We start from the raw sequence: 27,770 nt of genomic DNA on the forward strand, positions 1-27,770 counted from the left end.
AATTTCATAAAGCAGTATTTTTAGATGTTAAACTGAATTTGTCCCAAATTTTTACTTCTGCTATGATGTAACTTTATGTACAGCCAAGGTGTGCTATGAAAATTGACATCTGTAAAATGTAAGATTTTTCTTTTAAGAAAATCCTCCTGATTAACCTCATGAATAGCTCATTAATTGTTTTAGCAATACTTGAAGAAGATTCTTTAACATATACAAGTAACATTAAGATATGGCAATATATTTTGGAAATAGTCTGGTAGATGGGTGAATAAACAGATTTCAAGACAGACTATGTCTTTTATTTTTTTTAAGATTTATATATTTGAAAAGCAGAATTTCAGAGAGGCAGAGGCAGAGGTAGAGGTAGAGGTAGAGAGAGAGAGAGAGAGAGAGAATCTTCCATCTGTTGTTTCACTCCCTAAGTAGCTGCAATGTCCAGAGCAGGGCTGATCTGAAGCCAGGAGCCAGGAGCTTCTTCTGGATCTCCCACGTGGGTGCAGGGGCCCAAGGACTTGGACCATCCTCCACTGCTTTCCCAGGAGCCATTAGCAGAGAACTGGATTGGAAGTGGAGCCGCCAGGACTCTATCCTGTGCCCATATGGGATACCGGCACTGTAGGTGACAGCTTTACCGGCTATGCCACAGCGCCGCCCCCAGAATATAAGTCTTAAGAGAGAGTCATAAGAAAAATACTATGCTACTTTAACAGAAGGAGAAACAATGAGAGAGATACTTGTGTCGGAGATACTTGTGACCAAATAATAAAATAAAAGCACATATGGGACCTTCAGGTCATAAAGTGAATAGTAATTAAATCTGTTTTCTTTGACTAGGGCATGAGGCAGATAAAAACATATAAGACAAATATGTGGAGAAACTAAGGGGAATTTTTTTTAGGTCATCCAATTTGGCTGAAATTTTATTTCCCAACACTACACTTTTCTCCTTTGTTTTTTTTCTACTCATCTTTTGTTTTCTATTTCCTGCTGCCAGATTGTCTGCATCCCTTCATGACAGGCCATCTTCTCTCAGGCTTCCTCTTATTAGTATATTTTCCATCGAAAGCTTTAATTTATCTTCACTATCTCCAGTTTTGAACTACTTTTGGTCTTAAAATATATTCTGCTTGTTTTATTGAGGCAGGCTTCATTTGTGTTTTGCGGATTGTCATCTTTTCAGGACAAAATTGCCCCGATAGGCTTTGGTTTATAAGAGTAGTGACCACGTGTGTCGTGTTCACCACTGTGTCTTCAGCATCTGTCACAATACCATGGTATGTAGTAGTTGTTCAGAAACATGTTTAAGTAACTGAAGAAATTTATACTAGCACATATATTGATTTTCCAGAATATGTTTTTGGCAGGTTTAAAAAGTTGACTATTCCGGGAAATTAGCTGAAACATCTTTTTCTTGGTAAATGCCATAGTTCTCCAGTTTGCATTTAAGCAGATATGAGGATTCTTTCAAAAGTTCATGGAAAATACATATTATGAAAACACTATGCATAGATTTCAATGCACCAACATATCTTTTAATGAAATTTTTTCATGACATTCGTGAAGTACCATGAATATTGTCTGTTGCTGGTTCTGTCTTTGGTTTGTATATTATTTTTCATGGGTAACTTTATGCCTCAGTATTCTTTGTGAGATGAGGATTACAGTTTTACTGAGGCTTTTGGTGGTTAAACTAATTTGATAATTTTTAATGTAGGTTGCTTGTTTTATAGAGTTTTAAACTGTTTTTATTTAATGTTAAATTACGTCATTTCACCTTTGTATAACTTTTGTACAACATAACTATCTTATTTTTGTTAATTTACATTTTAATGTAAAATGTTTTTTAGAAAAACACATGAATCTAGTAGAGTAGTAATAATACCACTGGTGGAGAGAATGAAGAAAATCCTAGAAGCATAATTCATCTTAAAATTTAAGGAGTGTTTGCCTTTAGTTAATCCAGTGTGAAATACAACTGTATTTTTTTTAAAGTGCACCACAGCTAAATATTTTTATCATATCATTCCTTTCCTCCTCCTTCCCTTAAATTTGCCCCTTCTATGTCCCCTTTGTACCCATTCCCTGCAGCGTTCCCTGCTGGCTGTGGTGGAGATTGGTGTGCTGTGAATTGCATAATCACCCAAATGAGTACCAGAAGAGTCTAAGAAACCCTGGCAACTGACTACTTGCTTTCACCAGGAATAGGTACCTTTTGTCTGAATATCCTGCCCTCAGGTAATACTTCTATTCCCCAACTTTTTTTTTTCCTTACTGTGAATGCAAGAACTTATTATGCCCCTATTATAAAGATACTTTGAGAATATTTTCTAATTCTTAAAATGTTCTAGTTAGTTACCAAATTCATTTTCTTTACTATGTAACTGTAAGATTATGTAATTCATCTCTTAGAATGTCTTTTCTAACAAATAAGTTTTTATAGTGCACTTAAAGTTATCACCAGCTCTTGCTGATGTTGCAGGAGGACATTTTATAACTTAAAACCAGCTATTTGGAAATAATAATTAGCATTCAATCTATTTTTTCATGGAAATAGCTTCATAGTCTTAATGAAGCCAGTGGGCTATGAAGGCTTTCTTTTTTTTTTTTTTAATTTTTTTTTAGCATGATAAAGTTTATTTATGAAGTAAGAATACAAAGGCACATGAGGGCTTTATTCAGGGAGCATGGGCTAGGAAAGGTAAAGAGAGACTTTCATACTCTGCTCGCTTTGGGTCCACGAGGAGAGAGCTTTCGCTTTACTGGCTTCTTATGAGCTTAGAAAATGAAAGTGTTTACATGGTACCACCCCCAGGTCCTAGATAAGGGGAAGGGGTCGTCTGATTGCCAGGTAGGTAGTTATGATAATATGGAGTAGGGGGAGGTGTGGCTTCCAACTTATGAACTTAATCTGTCTCCCTGACTTGTCGAATATCATTCCTTCCTTAGAGATTTCTGACCCTTAATCTTAAGGGGATGCTGAAGGATGCAGACTCATCATATCTTCTGTATCTGTTTCCTGCAGATCATGGGCGTAGGCCTTGCCTGTCTTGTGTCAGGAAATCTCTTTCTGTCTCATCTAATGAATCTGTTTCATGAGCTGGAAAATTTTCAGTCACCACCAAAGGCTGTGTTCCGCACATGGTCATCATTACTTTTAGATGTTGAGTTCTCAAACAAACAAGTTTATCAATCAATGTGAGCAAAGCTGGAAGAAAACAAATTGCATGTAGAGTGCTCTTTAAGATGAGAAGGATATATTTTATTGTTTCCCAGAGAGTGGATGGTGGTAGGCTGTCCTTGTGCGGATTGTAAAACCATTTAGCCTGAGTACAGAGATTTTTAATGTCTCTTTCAGTACACATACTACTGTTAGAGTAGAGGTGACAGATCCCACTAATCACTGAACATGCTCCTCCTTGTTCTATCAGTATATATTCCAAGGCCTGTCAGTTGCCCGCAGCTACCTTAGACAGAGTGTCCACAAATTTAAGTACTTGTGAAAGTTGGCCTAAAGTATAGGACAGATTGCCTAAAGCAATGGTCAAGTTTTTAAAATCAGGTTTATGTGACATATCAGGATCTTCCAGCATTGTAATAGAAGAACCCACTAGGGAGTTTTCCTGCCAATAACAGTTCACAGAAAGAATCAAAAGAAGAGATAAGTACGTGTCTGCCTTGAAGTGCAGCAGTCTTGATGTAACAAAAGCAAAAGCTTTACTTATCTTTTTGCCTTTTGAAGAGGTATTTGAGATCTCTGGTTCACAGAAGTAGGCAGACTTATCTTTCAAGTGCACCTGCAAAGACTCCAGAGGTAGAAGTTTAATCCTTGACGAATGTACCCAGTTTGGGATGCTCTGTAATTCTACTGAGGTGGGAGTGCTCAGTAGCACCTGATAGGGTTCCTTCCATTTAGGCTGCAGCTGGTCTGAAGGGGAAGGAAGGCTCTTTTTATGAAGAATTTTTGATCAGTTCTTTCATTTAGCATTGAAGGATTTAAGAGTTTATTTTGTGTATTTAGTGTTACTAATAATCTTTATCGAGGAGTGCAATAATACTCATTTAGAAAAAAACAGTGCAGATCTTGAAGACTATAAGGATTTTCCCCATTCTGCACTTTTCCCCTCCTCTGCTCCTTTTAAAAATACGATTGTCAGGGAAAGCAAATGTGTTATAAAACCAGATTCAGGGAAATGATGCTGAATTTTTCAACTTAGGACTCAATCAAAAACCTAGAAACTGATATTGAGCACTTCTAATCCTTGGAAAATGTATCTATATAAATACTTTAAGCCTATTTGGAAAGCCTGGATGACAAAAAAATTGTCAATTAAATACTAACCATGAAGGGACTGGCACTGTGGCATAGTGGGTAAAACTGTCACTTTAGTGCTGGCATCCCATGTGGGTTCCAGTTCAAGTCCCAGCTGCTTCACTTCCAATCCAGCTCTGTGCTATGGCCTGGGAAAGCAGTAGAGGATGGCCCAGGCGCTTGGGCACCTGCACCCGCATGGGAGACCCAGAAGAAGCTCCTGGCTTCAGATCAGCCCAGCTCTGGCAGTTGTGGTCATTTGGGGAGTGAACCAGCGGATGGAAGACTTTCTCTCTCTCTTTCTCTCTGCCTCTGCCTCTCTGCAACTCTGCCTTTCAAATAAATAAATAAACCTTTAAAAAAAAAAAAACTAACTAACCATGAGTAGAATTTTGTGACTCATTACATACTTACCCTAGGAGTCATGGTACAGTTGATAAACTGTTGGCCATATGCTTGTTAGCAACTATATAGCTATGACTTAAGTATTGTTATATGTTGTTTTCCATTTTTGTCTGCCTTGATTCCATGCTATCATTTGGGAATCTGGGTCTCACCAGAATTGACGAGGGGGAAGATGCTATACTTTAGCCTCAGGTAGACAACTTTGAGTTTCACTTCAGTGTATTGGTAGTTAAGGTCTTTTGTTGTTTATAATGACATTCAAAGGATTGTTCTGATTTTGTATATACATATAGGAAATCCTCTCAAGCACTTGCTTTTTTAATTTTTTTAAGATTTATTTATTTATTTGAAAGGCAGAGTTACAGAGAGACAGAGGCAGAGAGAGGTCGGTCTTCCACTCACTGGTTCACTCCCCAGATGGCTACAACAGCTGGAGCTGTGCTGATCCTGAGCCAGGATCAGCTTCTTCCGGATCTCCCATGTGGTGCAAGGGCCCAAGGAATTGGACCATCTTCTACTGCTTTTCCAGGCCACAGTGGAGAGCTGGATTGGAAGGAGACAGCTGGGACTTGAACCAGCACCCATATGGGATGCTGGCCCTGTAGGAGGTGGCTTTACCTGCTGTGCCACAGCACCAACCCCACAACCATAATTCTTTGCTTTTTCTAGATTATAACTCCTTGGCATATTTTTTTGGCCTGATGTGTGCTTAGTTCATTAAAAATGAGTTATAATGATCCGGTTCTAAGTGTAAAGCACAACTGTACATACATTTATTCAAGTTACTTCCCAAGTTTAATTTCTTTCTCTTTTTTTTAACCATTCTATTTTCATCAGCCTGTCATGATTCCTTTATATTTAAATAATTCTTGAATTTATCCTGTTGTCATGAACCTAGGACATAGCAGCCTGCTTGGCACAAATTTGAATATCTGCTTAAACTACCCAGATTTAATTCATCATTTCTTACGTCAGTTGTTGCAACTAAATATTCACATTTCCTTCTGTTCTCATATTTTTCTTCCATCTTTGGCACTGTTACCAGAGAGATGTTTCCAAGATGCTAATCTTATCATTTAATTTCTTGCTAAAAATCTTCTAAGGGTTCCTGTTCAAGCTTTAAAAAAGAACTTTGTTTATAACAGAATTTTTTTTTGCCAGAAGAATTTAAGATAGAACTTCACTACATAAAATAGAAAAGGAGCTCCTCTAGTTGAATTGTTTCCAATACCTCGGTCCCTGTCCCCAGGGCCAAATCAAAATAACAAGGACAAGGTTTTGATCGAAGAGAAAGTTTAAACTGTCGACACACAAGAGGGTAGCAGGTCTCAAGAACTACTGCTTTGCTGGATGAGGGTGTTTTGGGGCATATAGAGGGGGCACACTGAAAGGAATGGTATGGTGAAACTGAAAGAGCAGCAGGTCTCTGGTGTCAGGCACCAAGGCTTGTTTTGCAAGGTGGTCCTTGAGGTTCACAGGTGGTCACAGTAGACCAAGGCTGACCAAGTCCTCCTGCTCTGCAAAAGTTGAAATAAGGAACAAGGGCAGTTTGTGCCTCAGGACACGCGTAAGCTTACAGCCAGTAGTCTAACTCTGAGTCATCCTCTTCCTGGCTTTACAGTGAAGTAGTAAAGATTGATTGCTTATGTTATTTTATACCTGGCTACAGAATTGGTATTTAGAAAGAGGTTATCTGGCATAACCTTTCCCTTTTAATTTCTTGTGCTGTTTGGGTTGAATCCTGAGCAACCTGCGTAGGGACACTGTGGGAACAACACTAATACACAGGATAAAACTAGTGTTCCTTGTTATGGAAAACAAAGAGACCTTCATGATATGGCTTTTGTTAACTTCTTGGCAAACTAGTTCTAAAGTACCTGATGCCCTCTACTGTAACTGTGTTTATTCTATGTGACCCTATAACCTTGAACATGCTGCAGCTGTTGTTCTTGTCTCTGCCTTATTCATCTGGCAAAAATGTATTCTTAAAAACAGCTCAGGTGCTTCCTCCTCTGTGAAGTCTCCTCAAATAAGTCTTCTTTATGTTTACAGAATTGGTCACTTTGCCTTATGCCTCCTGTTTATCCTGGTCTCATTTTTATTGAAATACCCATTACACAGTATGTGGTGCGCAGTAATATTGTAATGTACTGCAATGACTGTTCATGTGCTTGCCTCTAATCATAAACTCTAATCATAAACTCAGAATAGTTATCCTCAGTTTCCCAAGAGCCTAATGTTTTTGCCATAAAGGGTATATGTCTAGTTTCATCATATCTTCCATTACTGCAAAAAAGTCTGGGTACTCATATTTTAATGTAAATGCTGCCCATTTTAAATGTTAGATCTCAGGCGGAACAAAACATACCTGTGGGTAGAACCTGCCACTTTACAATCTCATTCTTTAAATGTTTATGTGGAAAAACTGGTTATGCAAGATTGACTTTCTTACATGCATTTACAAAATAACCCAGCCAAGCAAACGTTATTTAAATCAAGAATATTAAAACATAAAAAAAAAAAAAAGACCAGCGCTGCGGCTCACTAGGCTAATCCTCCACTTGTGGCGCTGGCACACCAGGTTCTAGTCCCGGTTGGGGCACCAGATTTTGTCCCGGCTGCTCCTCTTCCAGTCCAGCTCTCTGCTGTGGCCCAGGAGGGCAGTGGAGGATGGCCCAGATCTTTGGGCCCTGCACCTGCATGGGAGACCAAGGGGAGGCACCTGGCTTCTGGCTTCGGATCCGCGCAGCGTGCCGGCCACAGCAGCCATTTGAGGGGGTGAACCAATGGAAAAAGAAGACCTTTCTCTCTGTCTCTCTCTCTCACTGTCTAACTCTGCCTGTCAAAAAAAAAAAAAAAAAATCAGATAATTTAAGTTACAGTGAGCACAACTTGACTTTTATTTCATTAACAGTTTAGTTTTTATTTTATTTTTTGAGTGTTAATACCTTGAATGTATATGCCTCAGAAGTTGGCATTGAGAGCTCCTTACATGTGGGAATTGGCACATTTTCCTATAGTGCCTGATAAATGCTCAGTAAATATTGTTTAATAGAAAATTTATGATAATTGGTCCTAAAATACCTTTGAAATTAAATTTTGTTTGGAAATAGTCTTAGATCTGTTTTGATGTGACCTTAAGTAGTTGACATCATTTCTGGCCATCACATTCTCTACTGTAAAATGAGGAGATTGGGTTAGAGGAATGCTTCTAGTACTAAAATTGTAAATTCATTAGTATTTGCTAGTGTGAGGGGTGTCTATGATTCTATGCTTTTATAAACGTAGTTTAAATTTGCTTCTAATGTCTTTTTTAGTTCACAAATGCAGTGTAATTTTCCTGTTTAAAGATTTATTTATTCATTTGAAAGAGTTACAGAGAGACAGAGAGACAGAGGCAGAGGCAGAGAGAATTTTCCATCCGCTGGTTTCACTTCTGAAATGGCTGCAACAGCTGAAGCTGGGCCGATCTGAAGCCAGGAGCCAGGAGCTTCTTCTGGGTCTCCTACGTGGATGCAGGGGCCCAAGTACTTGAGCCATTCTCTGCTGCATTCCCAGAGGGAGCTGGATTGGAAGTGGAGCAACCAGGACTTGAACTGGCACCCATAAGGGATGCCGGCACTGCAGGCAGTGGCTTTACCCACTGTGCCACAGTGCCGGTTCCAGTGGAACAGTTTTCAAATAGTCTGAATACCTTAAAATCCTTATACCCTTGTATTTTATTACATTAGCAGGCCTATTTATTAAGATGTGTACATATGCATTTACATGTATGTATATTTAGTATATATCTAATATAAACAGCTTTATTAAAATAAAACTAGTATATTTGCAATGAACTGTAAGGTATACAGTTTCATGAAATTTTAGCATATGTATGTGCTCATGAAAGCATCACCATAATTTTAAAAAGAATATATCAGCCGGCGCTGTGGCTCACTTGGCTGATCCTCTGCCTGCAGCGCCAGCACCCCAGGTTCTAGTCCCGGTTGGGACACCAGGTACTAGTCCCGGTTGCTCCTCTTCCAGTCCAGCTCTCTGCTGTGGCCAGGGAGGGCAGTGGAGGATGGCCCAAGTGCTTGGGCTCCTGCACCCGAATGGGAGACCAGACCGGGAGGAAGTACCTGGCTCCTGGCTTCGGATCGGCACAGCGCCAGCCATAATGGCCATTAGGGGAGTGAACCAACCAATCTGTCTCTCTCTCTCACTGTCTAACTTTGCCTGACAAAACAAACAAACAAACAAACAAACAAAAAAAACATATCTACATCCTTAAAAGTTTCTTAATGCACCCACTGCCTCATTCCTGAGCAACCACAAGTGCACTTTATTTTACCTAGATTAGTATGCATTTTAGAATATTAATTTGAATTTTATTAAATGAATCATGTAGCATACTTTTTCCTAGTGTCTTTTTTTTTTTTTTTTGACAGGCAGAGTGGACAGTGAGAAAGAGAGACAGAGAGAAAGGTCTTCCTTCCGTTGGTTCACCCCAATGGCCGCTGCGGCTGGCGCACTGTGGCTGGCGCACTGCGCTGATCCGAAGCCAGGAGCCAGGTGCTTCTCCTGGTCTCCCATGCGGGTGCAGGGCCCAAGCACTTGGGCCATCCTCCACTGCCCTCCTGGGCCATAGCTGAGAGCTGGACTGGAAGAGGAGCAGCCGGGACAGAATCTGGCGCCCCAACCGGGACTAGAACCCTGTGTGCCGGTGCCGCAGGTGGAGGATTAGCCTATTGAGCTGTGGCGCCAGCCTTCCTAGTGTCTTTTACAGAAGTTTTTTTTTTTTTTAAGATTTTTGTATTTATTTGGAAGGCATAGTTACAGGGAGAAAAGGAGAGACACAGAGAGAGATCTTCCATCTGTTGATTCACTCCCCAAATGGTCACAACATCCAGGCCTGTGCTAGATTAGAGTCAGGATCCAAGAACTTTTTTTGGGTTTCCCACATAGTTAGCAGGGTCCAAACACTTGGGCCATCCTCCACTACCTTCCCAGGCACATTAGCAGGAAGCTGGATTGGAAGTGGAGCAGGTGGGCTATGAACCAGTGCCTGCTTGGGATACCAGCATTACAGATGGCAGCTTTGGCCCCTATGTCACAACACTGGGCCCAGCATAATTATTTTGCAATTATTTAGCTATATGTGCACCTTCTTATTACTGAGTAGTATTCCATTGTGAATATACCACAATTTGTTTACCCATTTGTTTGTTAAGGGCTATTTGGGTTGTTTCTGTTTGTTGGATATCACACATAAAGCTGCTACAAACATTCAGGTATAAACTTTGTGAAGACATAGGCTTTTCCTTTCTTTTGAGTAAACAGCTAGCAGTGAGATGAATAAGTTGTATTTTAGGTCCATATTTAACGTTTTAAGAAATTGACAGTTTTCCTTTTCCAAAATGATTCCGAAGTGTAAAGTGTACATTGTACATTCTTATATGCAAGTATGTGAGGCTTCCAGTTGTTCCTATCTTCACAAATACTCAGAATAGTTACCCTTTCAATTTTTCTAAATATTTATTTTATTTATTTGAAAGAGTTATAGAGAGAGGTAGAGACAGAGAGGTCTTCCATCCGCTTCCATCCACTGGTTCACTCCCCAGATGGCTGCAATAGCCGAGCTGCACTGATCCAGAGCCAGGAGCTTCCTCCGGGTCTCCCACATGGGTGCAGGGGCCCAAAGGAGTTGGGCCATCCTCCACTGCTTTCCCAGGCCATAGTAGAGAGCTCGATTGGAAGAGGAGCAGCTGGGAATAGAAACGGTGCCATATGGGGTGCTGGTGCTTCAGGCCAGGACTTTAACCCCCTGTGCCACAGCGCTAGTCCCTATCCTTTTAATTTTAGCAAGCATATTATGGTGTCTTATTGTGTGTGTGTGTATGTGTGTGTGTTTAAAGATTTATTTTATTTATTTGAAAGGCAGACTGACAGAGAAGAGAGGGAGAGAGAGAAAGATCTTCCATCCACTGGTTCACTCTCCCAGTTGGTTGTACTGACTGGAGCTGGGCCAGGCAGAAGCTAGGAGCCTGGAACTCCATCATGGTTTCTTATGTAGGTGGCAGGGTCCCAGGTTACATGAGCAAGCAGCTGTTGCTTTCCTAGGTACATTAGCAGGTAATTGGATCAGCTGCCTGGAACTGGAACCAGTGCTCTAATGCAGGATGCCAGCATCTCAAGCAGTGGCTTAACACGCTGTACCCACAACACCTGCCCCATTATTGTGGTTTTCACTTTGCTGATCCCTAATGATTGTTGGTTGTCATGTGTCTTTTTGTTTGCTTATCTTGGTTTTGAGAGTCTAATTAGGGGCCAGCAGTGGCTCACTTGATTAATCCTCCACTTGTGGCGCCGGCATCCCATATGGGCACGGGGTTCTAGTCCTGGTTGCTCCTCTTCAGTCCAGCTCTCTGCTGTGGCCTGGGAGGGCAGTGGAGGTTGGCCCAAGTGCTTGGGCTCCTGCACCCGCATGGGAGACCAGGAGGAAGCACCTGGCTCCTGGCTTTGGATTGGCACAGCACCGGCCATAGCGGCCATTTGGGGAGTGAACCAACAGAAGGAAGACCTTCTCTCTTTCTCTGTCTGTAACTCTACCTGTCAAATAATAATAATAATTAAAAAAAGAGTCTAATGAAATCTTTTCGCCTGTTTTAGTAATGGATTGTCTCATTTTCAAGTTTTAAAATTTCTTTATATTTTGTAGACAGGGGTTCTTTTTCAAATGTAGATTTTTAAAAAACTTTTATTTAGTTAATATAAATTTCCAAAGTACAGTTTATGGATTACAATGGCTTTTTCCCCCCCATAACTTCCCTCCCTCCCGTACCCCTCCCATCTCCCACTCCCTCTCCCATTCCATTCACATCAATTCATTTTCAATTCTCTTTATATACAGAAGATCGATTTAGCATATATTAAGTAAAGATACCGTCAGTTTGCACCCACACAGAACATAAAGTGTAAAATACTATTTCCGTACTAGTTATAGCATTAATTCTCATTGAACAACACATTAAGGACAGAGATCCTAGATGAGGAATAAGTACACTGTGACTCCTGTTGTTGACTTAACAGTTTGACACTCTTGTTTATAGCATCAGTAATCTCCCTAGGCTCTAGTCATGAGTTGCCAAGGCTATGGAAGTCTTTTGAGTTCGCCGACTTTGATCTTGTTTAGACAAGGTCATAGTCAAAGTGGAAGTTCTCTCCTCCCTTCAGAGAAAGGTACCTCCTTCTTTGATGGCCTGTTTTTTCCACTGGGATCTCACTCACAGAGATCTTTCATTTAGGTCCTTTTTTTTTTTTTTCTTTTCCATGGTATCTTGGCTTTCCATGCCTACAATACTCTCATGGGCTCTTCAGCCAGATCCAAATGCCTTAAGGGCTGATTCTGAGGCCAGAGTGCTATTTAGGACATCTGCCATTCTATGAGTCTGCTGTGTCTCCTGCTTCCCATGTTGGATCTTTCTCTCCCTTTTTGATTCTATCAGTTAGTACTAGCAGACACTAGTCTTGTTTATGTGACCCCTTTGACTCTTAGACCTATCAGTATGATCAATTGTGAACTGAAATTGATAACTTGGACTAGTGAGATTTTTTTTTTTTTTTTGACAGGCAGAGTGGATAGAGAGAGAGAGACAGAGAGAAAGGTCTTCCTTTTGCCGTTGGTCCACCCTCCAGTGGCCGCTGTGGCCGGTGCATCACGCTGATCCGAAGCTAGGAGCCAGGTGCTTCTCCTGGTCTCCCATGCGGGTGCAGGGCCCAAGGGCTTGGGCCATCCTCCACTTCCTTCCCGGGCCATAGCAGAGAGCTGGCCTAGAAGAGGGGCAACCGGGATAGAATCTGGCGCCCCGACCAGGACTAGAACCCGGTGTGCCGGCACCGCAAGGCGGAGGATTAGCCTGTTGAGCCATGGTACTGGCCACTAGTGAGATTTTTTTAAAAAGATTTATTTATTTACTTGAACATTTAGAGAAGAAGATCATCCATCCACTGTTCACTCTCCAAACAGCTGCAACTGCTGGAGCTAGGCCAATTTGAATCCAGAAGCAAGGAGCTTCCTCCAGGTCCCTTATGTGGGTACAGGAGCCCAACACTTGGGCCATCTTCTGCTTTCCCAGGCCATTAGCAGAGATCTGGACTGGAAATGAGCAGCTGGGACACGAACCGGCAGCCATAAAGGATGCCATCACCACAGGTGGCGGCTTTACCTGGTATGCCTCAGGACCAGACTCTCAAATACAGATTTTTGTAAATAGTTTCTCACAGGCTGTGGATTGTCCTTCAGTAACAGTATCTTTTGAAGTTCAGGGAAAAGTTTTATTTATTTATTTGAAAGGCAGAGCCACAGAGAGAGAGAGAGAGAGACAGATTTTCTATCCACTGGTTCATACTCCAAATACCTTCAACAGATAGGACCAGGCCAGGGTGGAGCCATCACCTGCTGCCTCCCAGAGTGCTCACTCGTGCTAAAGAAATTTTTGCTAAACTCAGTGTCAGTGAGATTTTCTTCTGCATTTTCTTATAGAAGTTTATTTTTTAGTTTTTTAACTTATTTGAAAAAAAGAGAGGGAGAGAGACAGATCTTCCATCTGTCAGTTCACTCCTCAATAGCTAACAACCAAGACTGGGCCAGCCTGAAACTAGGAGCCAGGAAGTCAGTCCCAGTCTCCCACACGGGTGGCAGAGACCCATGTACTTGAGCTGTCTCTTGCTGCCTCCCAGGTGTGCATTAGCTGAAAGCTGGACTTGGAAGCAGAATTGAGACTCAGGCTCAGGCATTCCCATATGGGATGTGTGTATCCCAAGCAGCATCTTAACAACTGTGCCAAATACCCATCCCCTTTATAAGTTTCCTGATTTTGGTTGAGATTCACTTGAGGTTAATTTCTGTTTACAGTGTGAGTAAGTGTCAATACCATTTGTTGAAAATTTAATCTTTTCCTCATTGAGGCAGTTTTGTATATTTGTTGCAAATAGGTTGACTCTAAGTTTACATCTGTTTATGGACTCTTATTTTGTTCTATTAAGTGTTGCTTAAACAACACTCTGGCCTCAGAATCAGCCCTTAAGGCATTTGGATCTGGCTGAAGAGCCCATGAGAGTATTGTAGGCATGGAAAGCCAAGATACCATGGAAAAGAAAAAAAAAAAAAAAAAAAAAAAGAAGACCTAAATGAAAGATCTCTGCGAGTGAGATCCCAGTGGAAAGAACGGGGCCATCAAAGAAGGAGGTACCTTTCTCTGAAGGGAGGAGAGAACTTCCACTTTGACTATGACCCTATCGGAATAAGATCAAAGTCGGTGAACTCTAAAGGCTTCCATAGCCTTGGCAGCTCATGACTAGAGCCTAGGGAGATTACTGACGCCATGAACAGGAGTGTCAAACTGTTAAGTCAGCAACAGGAGTCACTGTGTACTTACATCTCATGTGAGATCTGTCCTTAATGTGTTGTCTAATGTGCAGTGATGCTATAACTAGTACTGAAACAGTATATTTACACTTTGTGTTTCTGCGTGGGTACAAACTGATGAGATCTTTACTAATTATATACTGAATCGATCTTCTGTATATAAAGATAATTGGAAATGAAAAAAAAAAACCCTGGTGTTAAATTGGAAATGACATAGAAAATTAATTTTTTTAAAAAAAATATTATGTAGGATCTCTGTCTTTAATGTGCTGTACACTCTTATTTAATGCTATAACTAGTACTCCAACAGTATTTTTTTTCACTTTGTGTTGTTATATGGGGGCAAACTGTTGAAATCGTACTTAATATATACTAAACCGATCTTCTGTACATAAAGAGAATTGAAAATGAATCTTGATGTGAATGGAAGGGGAGAGGAAGCGGGAAAGGGGAGGGTTGTGGGTGGGAGGGAAGTTTTGGGAGGGGGATGCCATTGTAACCCATAAGCTGTACTTTGAAATTTATATTCATTAAATAAAAGTTTAATTTAAAAAAAAATAAGTATTGAAATTGGTAGTATGATACCTCCAACTTTGCTCCTCTTTTTCAAAGCTATTTTGGGTATTCTAGATCTTCTTCATTTTCATAAATATTTTAGAATCAGCATGTCATTTCTACCAAAAAACCCTGTGATTTTGCTTGGGGTTGCTTTGATTCTATAAATACATTTGGGGACAATTGACATCTTAACAATATTATAAATTCTGATCTAATATGCTTTATTTTTCCATTTATATAGATCTTCTTTGATTATTCTCAGCAACATTTTTTCGTTTTCAGTTTGTAGGTTTTATATGCCTTTTAGATTTATCTAGCAATTTTATATTTTATATACTAATGTTAATGATACTTACAAACTTTGTTTCTGATTTTTGTTGTCGGCATATAGAAATACAGTTTAGTACTTTTTTAATTTCTAGTTTAAGAGATTCAATATAGTTTGTAGATACAGTTTTAATAAAATATTTTCTTCCTTCCTCCCTCCCTCCCCCTATGATTTGTTTTTTAAATAAATTTTTATTGAGTGAAATTTGCAATAAAATAGATAAACCTATTAACCACTGATTTTAAAAGATAAGTTTCTCTTGTCTTAGAATAGTTTTAGGTTTACAGACAAGTTGTGAAGATAATACAGAGTTCTTATGCACCCCAAATAGAGTATACCCTATTATTAACGTGGTACTTTTGTCACAATTAAGTTAACAGTGTGATACATTATCATGAATTATAATCTGCTCTCTTCAGATTTTCTTAAGGTTTCTTTCTTTTTTTTTTTTTTAACTGCTTATCTGAGAGGCAGAGTGGCAGAGAGAGGCAGAGACAGAGAGAGAGAGAAAAAGAGATCTATCCTCTGGTGCATTCCTTCACAACAGCCAGGCTGGACCAGGCCAAAACCAGGAGCCAGGAACTCTATCCTGATCTCTTACATGGTTTACTTACACTGTCTTTGGCTGCCTCCCAGGTAAATTACCAGGATGCTGGATTGGAAGTGGGAATAGCTCCAGTGTGGGATGCTGGCATCCCAAGCTACGACTTACCCACTGCCCCAAAATACTATCCCATTTTTAATTTTTTAAAAGATTTATTTATTTATTTGAAAGTCAGAGTTATACAGAGAGAGGAAAAGCAGAAAGAGAGAGGTCTTCCATCCGATGGTTCACTTCCCAATTGGGCGCAACGGCCCGTAGCTGGGCCAAAATGAAGCCAGGAGCCAGGAGCCTCTTCCATGTCTCCCACGTGGGTGCAGGGGCCCATGGACTGGGCCATCTTCTACTACTTTCCCAGGCCACAGCAGAGAACTGGATCGGAAGAGGAGGAGCTGGGACTAGAACTGGCGCCTGTATGGGATGCTGGTGCTTCAGGCTAGGGCTTTAATCTGCTGTGCCACAGTGCAGGCTCCTGTTTGTTTTTGCCTTATTTTGTTGGCTAGGACCTTCATTGCACTATCAGTTGGAAGTGGTGAGAGCAGACATCCTTGCTTTGGCCCTTACTTAAGAGAAAAGTATTTTAATCTTTCATCATTTAATATGATGCTAACTGTAGGTTTTTTGTTTCATTCCTTTGTGGTTTGGGGGAAGTTTTCTTCCTCCCCTGGTTTTGGCCTGTTTTGCCTGAAAGAATGTTGACTTTTGTCGGATGCCTTTTTATTCCTCAGCTGAGATCATTGTGTGATTTTACTTTTAAAATGGTGAATTACATTAGTTAAACAGGTCATAAAATAGTCTCATATATAGTTGGCCTTCTGTATCCTCAAGCTCTACGTATGTGTATTCAACCAACCCCAGATCAAAAATGTTGGAGAAAAATTGTGTCTGTATTGAACAAGTATACACTTTTTCTTCTTCTTATTCCATAAACAGTTCTGTATAATAATTGTTTACATATCACTGATACCGTATTGGATATTTTAAGTAATCCAGAAACATGATTTGAAGTATATTGGTATATGTGTGGGAGGATATATATAGGTTATATGCAAATACTACACCATTGTATTTTTGTGGGGGTTTTGGAACTTATTTGGGTACTGATTTGGATACCTAGGAATGACTGTTATTTTAAACTGTGGGCCATAGTTTGGCTTGAGAAATCAATTTAGGGGGTTATGATCACCGTTTTAGAAGAATAAAATAGTCTTCTTTTCTTTTTTCTTTTTTTTTTATTTTTTGACAGGCAGAGTGGACAGTGAGAAAGAGAGACAGAGAGACAGGCCTTCCTTTTGCTGTTGGTTCACCCTCCAATGGCCGCCGCTGCCGGCGTGCTGCAGCCGGCACATCACCCTGATCTGAAGCCAGGAGTCAGGTGCTTCTCCTGGTCTCCCATGCGGGTACAGGGCCCAAGCACTTGGGCCATCCTCCACTGCCTTCCCAGGCCATAGCATAGGGCTGGCCTGGAAGAGGGGCAACCGGGACAGAATCCGGCACCCCAACCGGGACTAGAACCCGGTGTGCCGGCGCCGCAGGTGGAGGATTAGCCTATTGAGCCGTGGGGCCGGCCAGTCTACTTTTCTAATACCAACCTGATACAAATATAATGAAGAAATAGTCTCCTGTTTCCTTTTTTAAAAAGGAACATAATCATATTAGTAAGCAATTATGAGCCATTTATACAAACCTGAAATATGTAAGTCAATGCCTAATTTATAATGAGAAAATTTCATATACACCCTATCTATCCAATATAAGAGGCTAGCTTTCTAATAGCGTTGTATGTGACAGTTACTAATATATCTTCAGCTTTTTATTTAAGATAAGATGAAATATTTTAAAGATGAGTAATCATATATTTTCATGATTAGTTTCACAGCTTGATCCTTTAAATTCTCTATTTGTATGAGTTTCAACTTTTAATGTTGCTGCAATACAAAATATAATAAATATATTCATAATTTATTTTTTAATTTGAGAGAGATCTTCTATCTGCTGTTTTACTCCTCTGTTTTTCTCCTTTAACCCTTCCTCCGATTGCACTCTTTCCACTTTTTTTTTAACTATTCTTTCCTAGAATAACTTTTTTTTTCATACCCAAAGATAGAATATTATGTACATTCTTTTGATTGGTATAAGAGCATTAAAATTATTCTCAGATATTATAAAATTAATATTATCAAAAATGTGGCCTACTATGTAATATGAATAGACAAAATAAAGCATATTTAATTACTAGGAAGTTGAACTAATGCATTTAATTTTTGTAGATTTTTATTTCTTTGTCTCTGGTCTTTCTTTGCCCCTATTTTCCCCAACCCACCACACCCCGTTTTTAAAGAAATAGACAAGTAAGTATAATTTGGCAGATGAAATTTAAAGCTGAAGTAAAATTTCTAAAACAGTGTATTGCTGTGTAGGCAGTAAATATTTAACTTAATTCTCTGTGTTTACAGACCATATTGAAGTTGCTAGTAATAAAATTGAAAAATTACAATCTTCTGAGTGCCTTTTGAATAATAAAAGAAAATTATGAACAACTCTGTTAATTATGCTTTATTCTAATGAAATAAATTTCCTCTTTGAAAATTTGTGACCCAAGGCTAATATTGTGGCATAGTAGTAAAGCCACTGCCTACAGTGCCAGCATCCCTTATGGGTGTTGGTTTGAGTCTTGGCTGCTCCATTTCTGATCCAGCTCCTTGCTAATAACGTGCCCAGTAAAGCAACAGAAAATGACCAAGTGCTTGGACCCTTGCCACTCATGTGGGAGACCTGGAGGAAGCTCCGGGCTCCTGACTTCGAACTGGCCCAGCCCTGGCCATTGCGGCCGTTTGGAGAGTCAACCAGTGGATAGAAGATCTCTCTGTCTCTGTTTTTCTCTGTAACTATGACTTACAAATAACCAGAACCTCCCTGTTTCTAAATAGTATATGATTATCTTCAAGGAGTCCATTACAAAAACTTACTTTTGGATATAAAGTGTGAGGTAGGCCTTTTTTTTTTAAACTTTTATTTAACAAATATAAATTTCCAAAGTACAGCTCATGGATACAGTGGCTTTTTAACCCCCCATAACTTCCCTCCTAACCGCAACCCTCCCATCTCCCGCTCCCTCTCCCATTCCATTCACATCAAGATTCATTTTCAATTATATTTATATACAGAAGATCAATTTAGCATATATTAAGTAAAGATTTCAGCAGTTTGCACCCACACAGACACACAAAGTGTAAAGTACTGTTTGAGTATTAGTTATAGCATTAATTCACATTGTACAATACACTAAGAACAGAGATCCTACATGAGGAGTAAGTGCACAGTGACTCCTGTTGTTGACTTAACAAATTGACACTCTTGTTTATGGTGTCAGTAATCACCCTAGGCTCTTGTCATGAGCTGCCAAGGTTATGGAAGCCTTTTGAGTTCGCTGACTTCAATCTTATTTAGACAAGGTCGTAGTCAAAGTGGAAGTTCTCTCCTCCGTGAAGTAGGTCTTAAAGCTTAGAAGAGATGTAGTAAGGTAAACAATTTCTGATACAAGGCATATTTATTTACTCATTTATTTATTTATTTTAAGATTTATTTATTTTATTTGAAAGTCAGAGTTAAACAGAGATAGAAGGAGAGGCAGAGAGAGAGAGAGAGAGAAAGTCTTCCATCAGCTGGTTCAATCCCCAATTGGCTGAAGTGGTCAGAGCTGCGCCCATCTGAAGCCAGGAGCCAGGAACTTTTTCTGGGTCTCCCATGTGGGTGCAGAGGTCCAAGGACTTGGGCCATCTTTCACTGCTTTCCCAGGCCATAGCAGAGAGCTAGATCTGAAGTAGAGCAGCTGGGACTCGAATCAGCGCCCATATAGGATGTTGTCACCACAGGTGGCAGCTTTACCCACTATGACAAGGCATGTTTAAAGGATTAAAAAGGACTTCTTGAAACATATATTTGAGCTTGATTGACAAAGGACATGGTTAGAATAAAGATATCTGAATATACCTGCAAACCCATAGCAATACTTAAACATGCAGGAAATTTCTCCTATTTCTAAGTGTGCCATGGACTATTGATAATAAACTGAGACCTAAGTCATAGGAAATTAAGCAACCAATTTGATTTCATAGGCTGGGAATTTCCTTGTCCTGGTACTGTATAATATGTTATAGGACAAATGATAGAAAAGTGGTAAACTTTTTGTTTATATCCCGGAAATGTTTATTCACAAGGTATAAGGGGAAACATTTTTGTGTCCCAAAGTACAAAAGTCATTTCAGGTGCTGGGAAAGTGTCTTTCCCTTTATCCTGTTTCTGCCTGCCTGCCTGCCTTCCTTTCGATTTTTCTTACTTGAAAGGCAGAGTTTGAAGAGGAAGAAATAGAGAGATCGTCTGTCCATTGTTACTCCCCAAATGGTGGCAATGATCAGGGCTGGGCCAGGCCAAATCCAGGAACCAGTGACACCATCTAGTTCTTCCACAATGGTGGCAGGGATCCAAGTACTTGGGCCATCCTTCATTGCCTTTCCAGGTCCATCAGCAGGGAACTGGATTGGAAGTGGAGCAACTGGCACTCAAACTGGTACTTCAGGATTGAATACAAGTGGCTTAACTCACTGAGCCACCACAGTGCCAGCATTCTGTTTCTTTCTCTCTTTAGAATGGAGAACACTATAGACTTTGTGTTAGCAGCTTTACTTAAAGAACTGGTACTTCCTGGATCCAGCATTTAAACACAACCCAGGAAACAAATCTGTAAGAACTCTAACCTTTTGACTTTTGGACTAAAAATCGTGGTGTCATCCTTGACTTTTAAGTCTGTGCAATAAAATCTTTTTGGTTATTACTTCAGGGTATATCTAGATTGCTCCTGTCTCATCTCCTCTTACTCTTTAATTTTGGACCAAGGCAACATCTTCTCTCATCTTAGTGCAGTAGTGTATTCCCTTGGCTCCTTTCTTCTATCCTTGTATTCTTTTCATATATTCTCAATAGAGTGACCCTTTAAAAATGAAGTTACCTGCTTGATAGTAGTCAAAGTCATGTTCAGACTCTTTCATTCTCAGCTAGAGGTAGAAACCAGAATCTTTATGTAAGTGGCTTAAAAGGTCCTGCATGATCTGGCCCCTGTTAGATCTCTAAACTCATCCGCTTCTATTCTTGGCTTTTCTCATTTTCTCTAGCCACACTGGCCTTCTTGCTATCGTGCAATTCTCAAGTTTTTGCCTTTGCTATTACATTGCTTAGAATATGCTTCCTCCAGATAAATGTGTAACAAGCTCCTTCATTTCCTGTAGATCATAACCCAAATGTCATTTTTCCTGTGAGGTTTGTCCCATCCACCTCCTGTGAACTTAAACTGATCACTTTGACTAGTAAGATGGCATTGGTACATGCCACCTTGATGGAACTGAATTGGAATCCCTTGACACGTTTCTAGCTCTATCATTAGGGGTAAGTCTGAATGAGCATGTGCCGAACTGTACATATCCCCCTTCTCTTATTCCCACTCTTACATTTAACAGGGATCACTTTTCAGTTAAATTTAAATGACTAAGAATAATTGTGTGTGTTAATTAAAGAGTTCAATCAATGGTATTAAGTAGAATAAAATATACTAAAATTCTAAAAGGAATAAAATAGTAAGTTGTTCCTCAACAGGACAAGGGCTGATGAAGTCATTGTTTCTCTTAGTGTCCATTTCACTTCTACAGGTTTCCTTTTAGGTGCTCAGTTAGTTGTCACCAATCAGGGAGAACATATGATATTTGTCCCTTTGGGACTGGCTTGTTTCACTCAGCATGATGTTTTCCAGATTCCTCCATTTTGTTGCAAATGATCAGATCTTTTTATCTGCCATATAGTATTCTATAGAGTACATATCCCATAATTTTTTATCCAGTCTTCTGTTAATGGGCATGGAAAGCCAATGATGGGCATTTAGGTTGATTCCATGTCTTAGCTATTGTGAATTGAGCTTCAATAAACATTAAGGTGCAGACTGCTCTTTTATTTGCCAATTTAATTTCCTTTGGGTAAATTCCAAGGAGTGGCATGGCTGGGTCATGTGGTAGGACTATATTCAGGTTTCTGAGGAATCTCCAAACTGTCTTCCATAGTGGCTTTACCAGTTTGCATTCCTACCAACAGTGGAATAGTCCCTTTTTCCCCACATCCTCTCCAGCATCTATTGTTAGTTGATTTCTGTATGTAAGCCATTCTAACCCGGGTGAGGTGAAACCTCATTGTGGGTTGATTGCATTTCCCTGATGGCTAGTGATTCTGAACATTGTTTCATGTGCCTGTTGGCCATTTGGATTTCCTCTTTTGAAAAATGTCTATTGAGGTCCTTGGCCCATCTCTTAAGTGGGTTGTTTGTTTTGTTGTTGGGGAGTTTCTTCAGGTTATTAATCCTTTATCAGTTATATAATTTGCAAATATTTTTCCCTCTCTGTCGGTTGCCTCTTCACTTTCTTGACTATTTCTTTTGCAGTACAGAAACTTCTCAATTTGATGCAATCCCATTTGTTAATTTTGGTTTGACTGCCTGTGCTTCTGGGGTCTCTTCCAAGAAATCTTTGCCTGTACCTATATCTTGCAGGGTTTCTCCAATGCTCTCTAATAATTTGATGGTGTCGGGTCATAGATTTAGATCTTTAATCCATGTTGAGTGGATTTTTGTGCAAGGTATAAGGTAAGGGTCTTGCTTCATGCTTCTGCACGTGGAAATCCAGTTTTCCCAGCACCATTTGTTGAATAGACTATCCTTGCTCCAGGGATTGGTTTTGGCTCCTTTGTCAAATATAAGTTGGCTGTAGATGTTTGGATTGATTTCTGATGTTCCTATTCTGTTCCATTTGTCTATCCATCTGTTTCTCTACCAATACTGTGCTGTTTTGATTATAACTGCCCTGTAGTGTGTCTTGAAATTTGGTATTGTGATGCCTCTGGCTTTATTTTTGTTGTACAAGATTGCTTTGGCTATTCGAGGTCTTTTGTGCCTCCATATGAATTTCAGCATCATTTTTTCCAGATCTGAGAAGAATGTCTTTGGTATTTTGATTGGTATCACATTGAATCTATAAATTGCTTTTGGGCGAATGGACATTTTGATTATATTGATTCTTCCAGTCCATGAGCATGGAAGATTTCTCCATTTTTTGGTATCCTCTTCGATTTCTTTCTTTAATGTTTTATAATTCTCATCGTAGAGATTTTGGCATCCTTGGTTAAGTTTATTCCAAGGTATTTGATTGTTTTTGTAGCTATTGTGAATGGGATTGATCTTAGGAGCTCCAATAGTCTCTTAGTAGAGTTCTTTGGATCCTCTCTCTTTCCAGCACTGGTGTGGAAACTCTTGGCAGCTGGGTTCCAGAGCCATGGGCGCCTATGCTCTCCATGTAGATCCACCGTGTCCCTCTAATTCCAGAAGAGATTCCTCTGCAGTTTTTTCCCTAAGTCTGTTCCTGAGACTACATTATCTCCACTTTTATTAAACTTATCTTTTCCTGGACTATCAGTGAGCTCCCTCCCTATTCCGCCATCTTGGAGCCTCCCCTCAAGGTAACTGTTAAGTAATGACTTGCCCTGCCACTTTTCCAAACACATTCCTGTTTTTTACTTTGAATTTCCTTTTAACTTAAATTGGGAGATTTTCTTCCTTTACTTTCTTTCATTGTGATGACCATGTTTCTATGTTTTTGTGTGCAACATATCCTTAAGCATCTTTTGTAGGGCTGGATGGGTGGTGACAAATTCTTTCAATTTCTGTTTGTTATGGAATTTCTTTATTTTACTTTCATTCATAAATGAGATCTTTGCAGGCTACAATATTCTGGGTTGACAGTTTTTTTTTTTTCTTTTAAGATTTGGACTATATCTCACCATTCTTGTAGGCTGTAGGTTGTTTTTTTTTTTGTTTTTGTTTTTTTTTTTTTTTTTTTTTTGACAGGCAGATTTAGACAGTGAGTGAGAGAGACAGAGAGAAAAGTCTTCCTTCTGCTGGCTCATCCCCAAAATGGCCGCTATGGCTGGCTCACTGGGACGATCTGAAGCCAGGAGCCAGGTGCTTCCTCCTGGTGTCCCATGCGCGTGCAGGTGCCCAAGCACCTGGGCCATCCTCCACTGCCTTCCTGGGCCACAGCAGAGAACTGGACTGAAGAGGAGCAACCAGGACTAGAACCCGGCACCCATATGGGAAGCCAGTGCTGTAGGCAGAGGATTAACCAAGTGATCCACGGTGCCAGCCTGGCTGTAGGGTTTCTGATGAGAAGTCATTGTGAGTCTAATTGGAGATCATCTGAAAGTAATCTGGCATTTCTCTCGTGCACATTTTAGAATCTTCTTTTTCTGTTTTACCATTGTGAGTTTGACTACAATGTGTCTTGGCAAAGATCTTTTCTGGTCATCTCTATTAGGAGTTCTGTGTGCTTCCTGTACCTGGATATCCCTTTCTTTCTCCAAATTAGGAAAGTTTTCTGTTATTATTTCACTATAAGGCCTTCTAATCCTCTCTCTCTCTCCACACCTTTATGAACTCCTAGAACCCATATGTTGGGTTTCCCAACAGTGTTTTTTAGTTTTCTAATTTCCTCTTCTTGTCTTTGGTTTGACTGTATAATTTCCTGTACTTTGTCTTCTAAGTTGGATATTCTTTCTTCTTCACCAATTCTGTTGTTAAGGCTCTCCATCACATTTTTTATTTGTTTTATTGAGTTCTTCATTTCATTTTGACTTCTCTTTAAGATTCCAGTATCATGGGAGAAATTTTCTTTCATGTCCTCTGTGAATTTTAGAAGTTCATGTATTTGCTTTGTATTACATCTGTGGAATCTTATGATCAATATTTTGAATTCAATTTTTGCATGTCTTCCATCTCATCATGTTCACAATTTCATATTGAAGTGGTGTATTCTTTTCAGGGCGTCATGTTGTCTTCCTTATTCTTGTTTCTTGAATTGGTGTGTTTGTTGTTTGGTTATGGAGATACTTGTTGGTTTCTTCTCCTCCTCCTCCCTCCTCCCTCTTCCCTCTTCTTCTTCTTCTTCTTTTTTTTTTTTTTTTTTTTTTGCTGTGGCAGACTTTTATCTGTACTATGACTCTGTAGATAAGTGGAATGTCTGCTTTCAGTGAATAGCTAGAGGCTTGTAGTGGCTGTGGCCAGGGAGCTCTGTTCATTTCTCCAGGGTGAAGGTTGTGCCTAAGGTGACACATCCAGGTTTGACGTGGTAAACCTCTCTCTCTTTTTTTAATCAGAAGGGAAATTTATTCTGCTGAGTTGTGGTCTTCTCCTCAAAGGAAACCAGTGCCGGAGCACTAGCCCCAGTGGGTATAATATTCGTCTGCCCTTTCCCAAGGACCAAAGGATCTGTGCAGTCCTCAGTTTAAGTTCAAATCCCCCAGCAGTGTCTCTTACCAGGTAACTAGGAAGCCCTGAGCATGTGGAGTCTCCCACTGTGACTGGCCAAAGTCCCAGCCACACTGTAAGTCCTCCTACACACACCTAGTTTTTTTTTTTTCACAGTCCAGTTCAAAAGCCTCACACAGTCACAAGCTCTTAGCCCCCTGTTAGTTCTCCCCACCAGAGTGAGGAGTCTCTACTCGCCTGGTTGCTGGGCACAGACAAGAGCTGGTGCAGCTGTTATGTATGTCCATAATAGCCCCTGCTCTGTCGGCTTGTTACCTGACGCCATTGTAAAGTAATGGGAGAGAAAGAAATGGGTCCATCCCATCCTTTTTTTTTTTTTTTTTTTTTTTTCTCCTCTAGTTTGGCAGTTCCATTATCCCCCACGGGGCTCCAAGCCGAGTTCCCTCTAGGCTCTTCCTGTATCTTTATCACCAGTGGCTTGGGCTACTGTGGTCTGGTCTTACCTCACTTTCCAATGCTGTTGCTTAAGCTCTTGGCTGCTAAAGTCCAGAGTTGTGGGTCCACGCCCTCCACCTAGGTCTTTCGTGTCCCTCTAATTTCTATAGAGTTTTCTCGCTAACTCTTCCATGAGACTACACTCTCTCCACTTTTTTAAAGCTATCCTCTCCTGGGCTAAGTTCCCTCCCTACTTTGCCGTCTTGGAACCGCCTCATCGGACTCTTGTTTTAAGCCATTATAGAGAACCTGAATTCTTTAGCTAGGATTCAGGGTCCAGTTTCCTTTTAACTGTTGACATTTTCTTTAAGCACCTAACTCCTAGAGAAGGAGTAAGTGGTACATACAGCTAATTCAGTATCCTAAATAATTGTTGTTTTTTAAAGTCCCACATAAAACACCAAAATCAGCTGCTAAATATAATTGTATAATCCCCTTCCTCAGAGACCTTTTAAGAACTGAGTTTATGTTCCATAATTTATGCCTGGAGTGATTAGGGCCAGTTTTTTTTTTTTTAATTTTTTTTTTTATTTTTGACAGGCAGAGTGGACAGTGAGAGAGACAGAGAGAAAGGTCTTCCTTTTGCCATTGGTTCACCCTCCAATGGCCGCCGTGGTAGCGCGCTGCGGCCGGCGCACCACGCTGTTCCGATGGCAGGAGCCAAGTGCTTATCCTGGTCTCCCATGGGGTGCAGAGCCCAAACACTTGGGCCATCCTCCACTGCACTCCCTGGCCACAGCAGAGAGCTGGCCTGGAAGAGGGGCAACCGGGACAGGATCGGTGCCCCGACCGGGACTAGAACCCAGTGTGCCGGCGCCACAAGGCGGAGGATTAGCCTGTTGAGCCACGGCGCCGAGGGCCAGTTTTTAATACCAGGAATCAGTGGGTGATTTTAAAAGGAATATGAATATCCATTGATCATCTTCTTTCTTAAGATGATGAATGACATCTGCTGCTGCTGGTGATGGTGCTGCTAAAAGGGTTTCTCTCATCCTCTTCTCTGTAGGTTGGCTAATAGTGTAGCACTATCCACTTCTGTGATGTGATCTCTAGTGAAATGAATAAGATGTAATAGAATATAACTCAAGCCATCTTCCCTCTTGCATAATGCCTTGAAGATAGTGCGTGCCCACTAAACAGGCAGTTCGAAGGCAGTAAGAACCATTGCTTCATTATATATGGGAATATGATTTTCAAATGTAAGCCCTGAAAATTGTAGGCTTTGCATGAAGTTATAGATATGAGATATCAAAACAATGAAAAAAACATTGAATGTAGATTAAAATAGAGCCAGGATGGCATTGTAGCATACTGGGTTACGTTCCTGCTTGATACTCCTGCATGATCTATCAGAGTGCCTGGTTCAAGCCCAGCTCCTTCACTTCTAATCCAGTTTCCTGATAATGCATCCTAGGAGGCAGCAGATGATGAGTTAAGTGCTTAGGTCTCTGTCACTTATGTGAGATGGCATTTTGGACTCCTACTTTCAGCCTGTTCCAGCCCTGATTATTCCAGGCATTTGGGAAGTGAGGCAGTAAATGCACTACCTACATCTTTGTCTCTGTTCCTCTGACTTTCAAGTAGATGAAAATAAACATTTTTTTAAGTATAGCTTATCACTATGGTTCAGTGGTTCTTAGTTCTACTATTTTTAATGCTCTGTATATTTATGACTATGAATTACAGTAACTGACACTAAAATAAATATCAACATATCTTCTCTTTTAGGTTTACCAAAAATTTATCTCCTGACAAGATAAATCTAAGTACTCTTAAAGGAGAAGGTGAACTGAAGAATTTGGAGTTGGATGAAGAGGTGCTCCAGAATATGTTGGATTTGCCCACGTGGCTTGCTATCAACAAAGTTTGTTGTAATAAGGCATCCATTAGGGTGAGACTAATATTTATGTTTCCCTTTTCTATTTCATCTCTGTCTTTCAAAATGAGTATTTCATTTTAAATAATTCTTTCAAGAAACAGTTAACATGATTTAGAGAAAAGAATACCTTTATATAAGTAATTGTATGACTGTTTTTTGAATGTAGTTGAAGTCATACAAGGGTACTTCACAAATTTGTAGAAAATGAGCATTATTATTAAATTTTACTACTCCGCAAACTTTTTGAAATACTGTTTTTTTTTTTGTTTGTTTGTTTGTTTGTTTTTGACAGGCAGAGTGGATAGTGAGAGAGAGAAACAGGTCTTCCTTTTTGCCGTTGGTTCACCCTCCAATGGCCGCTGCAGCTGGCGCATTGCGCTGATCCAAAGCCAGGAGCCAGGTGCTTCTCCTGGTCTCCCATGCGGGTG

The 27,770-nt window shown here is 40.2% G+C and overlaps 1 protein-coding gene across 2 annotated transcripts in view; it reads left to right on the plus strand.

The window, feature by feature from the left end:
* The window catches only part of BLTP3B (bridge-like lipid transfer protein family member 3B), a 134,678-nt gene that overhangs the window by 11,496 nt on the left and 95,412 nt on the right, over positions 1-27,770 (plus strand). Inside the window, exons 2-3 of one of the 2 annotated variants that reach the window (XM_062203072.1) lie at positions 2,089-2,235; positions 27,192-27,354. In XM_062203072.1, the coding sequence (XP_062059056.1) occupies positions 27,292-27,354 (63 nt within the window). In that variant the 5' untranslated portion in view covers positions 2,089-2,235; positions 27,192-27,291. The remainder of the gene's footprint in view (positions 1-2,088; positions 2,236-27,191; positions 27,355-27,770) is intronic. The other variant, XM_062203071.1, reaches the window with a different exon arrangement.

Source organism: Lepus europaeus, chromosome 10, assembly GCF_033115175.1.
Source record: "Lepus europaeus isolate LE1 chromosome 10, mLepTim1.pri, whole genome shotgun sequence".
NCBI lineage: Eukaryota > Metazoa > Chordata > Mammalia > Lagomorpha > Leporidae > Lepus > Lepus europaeus.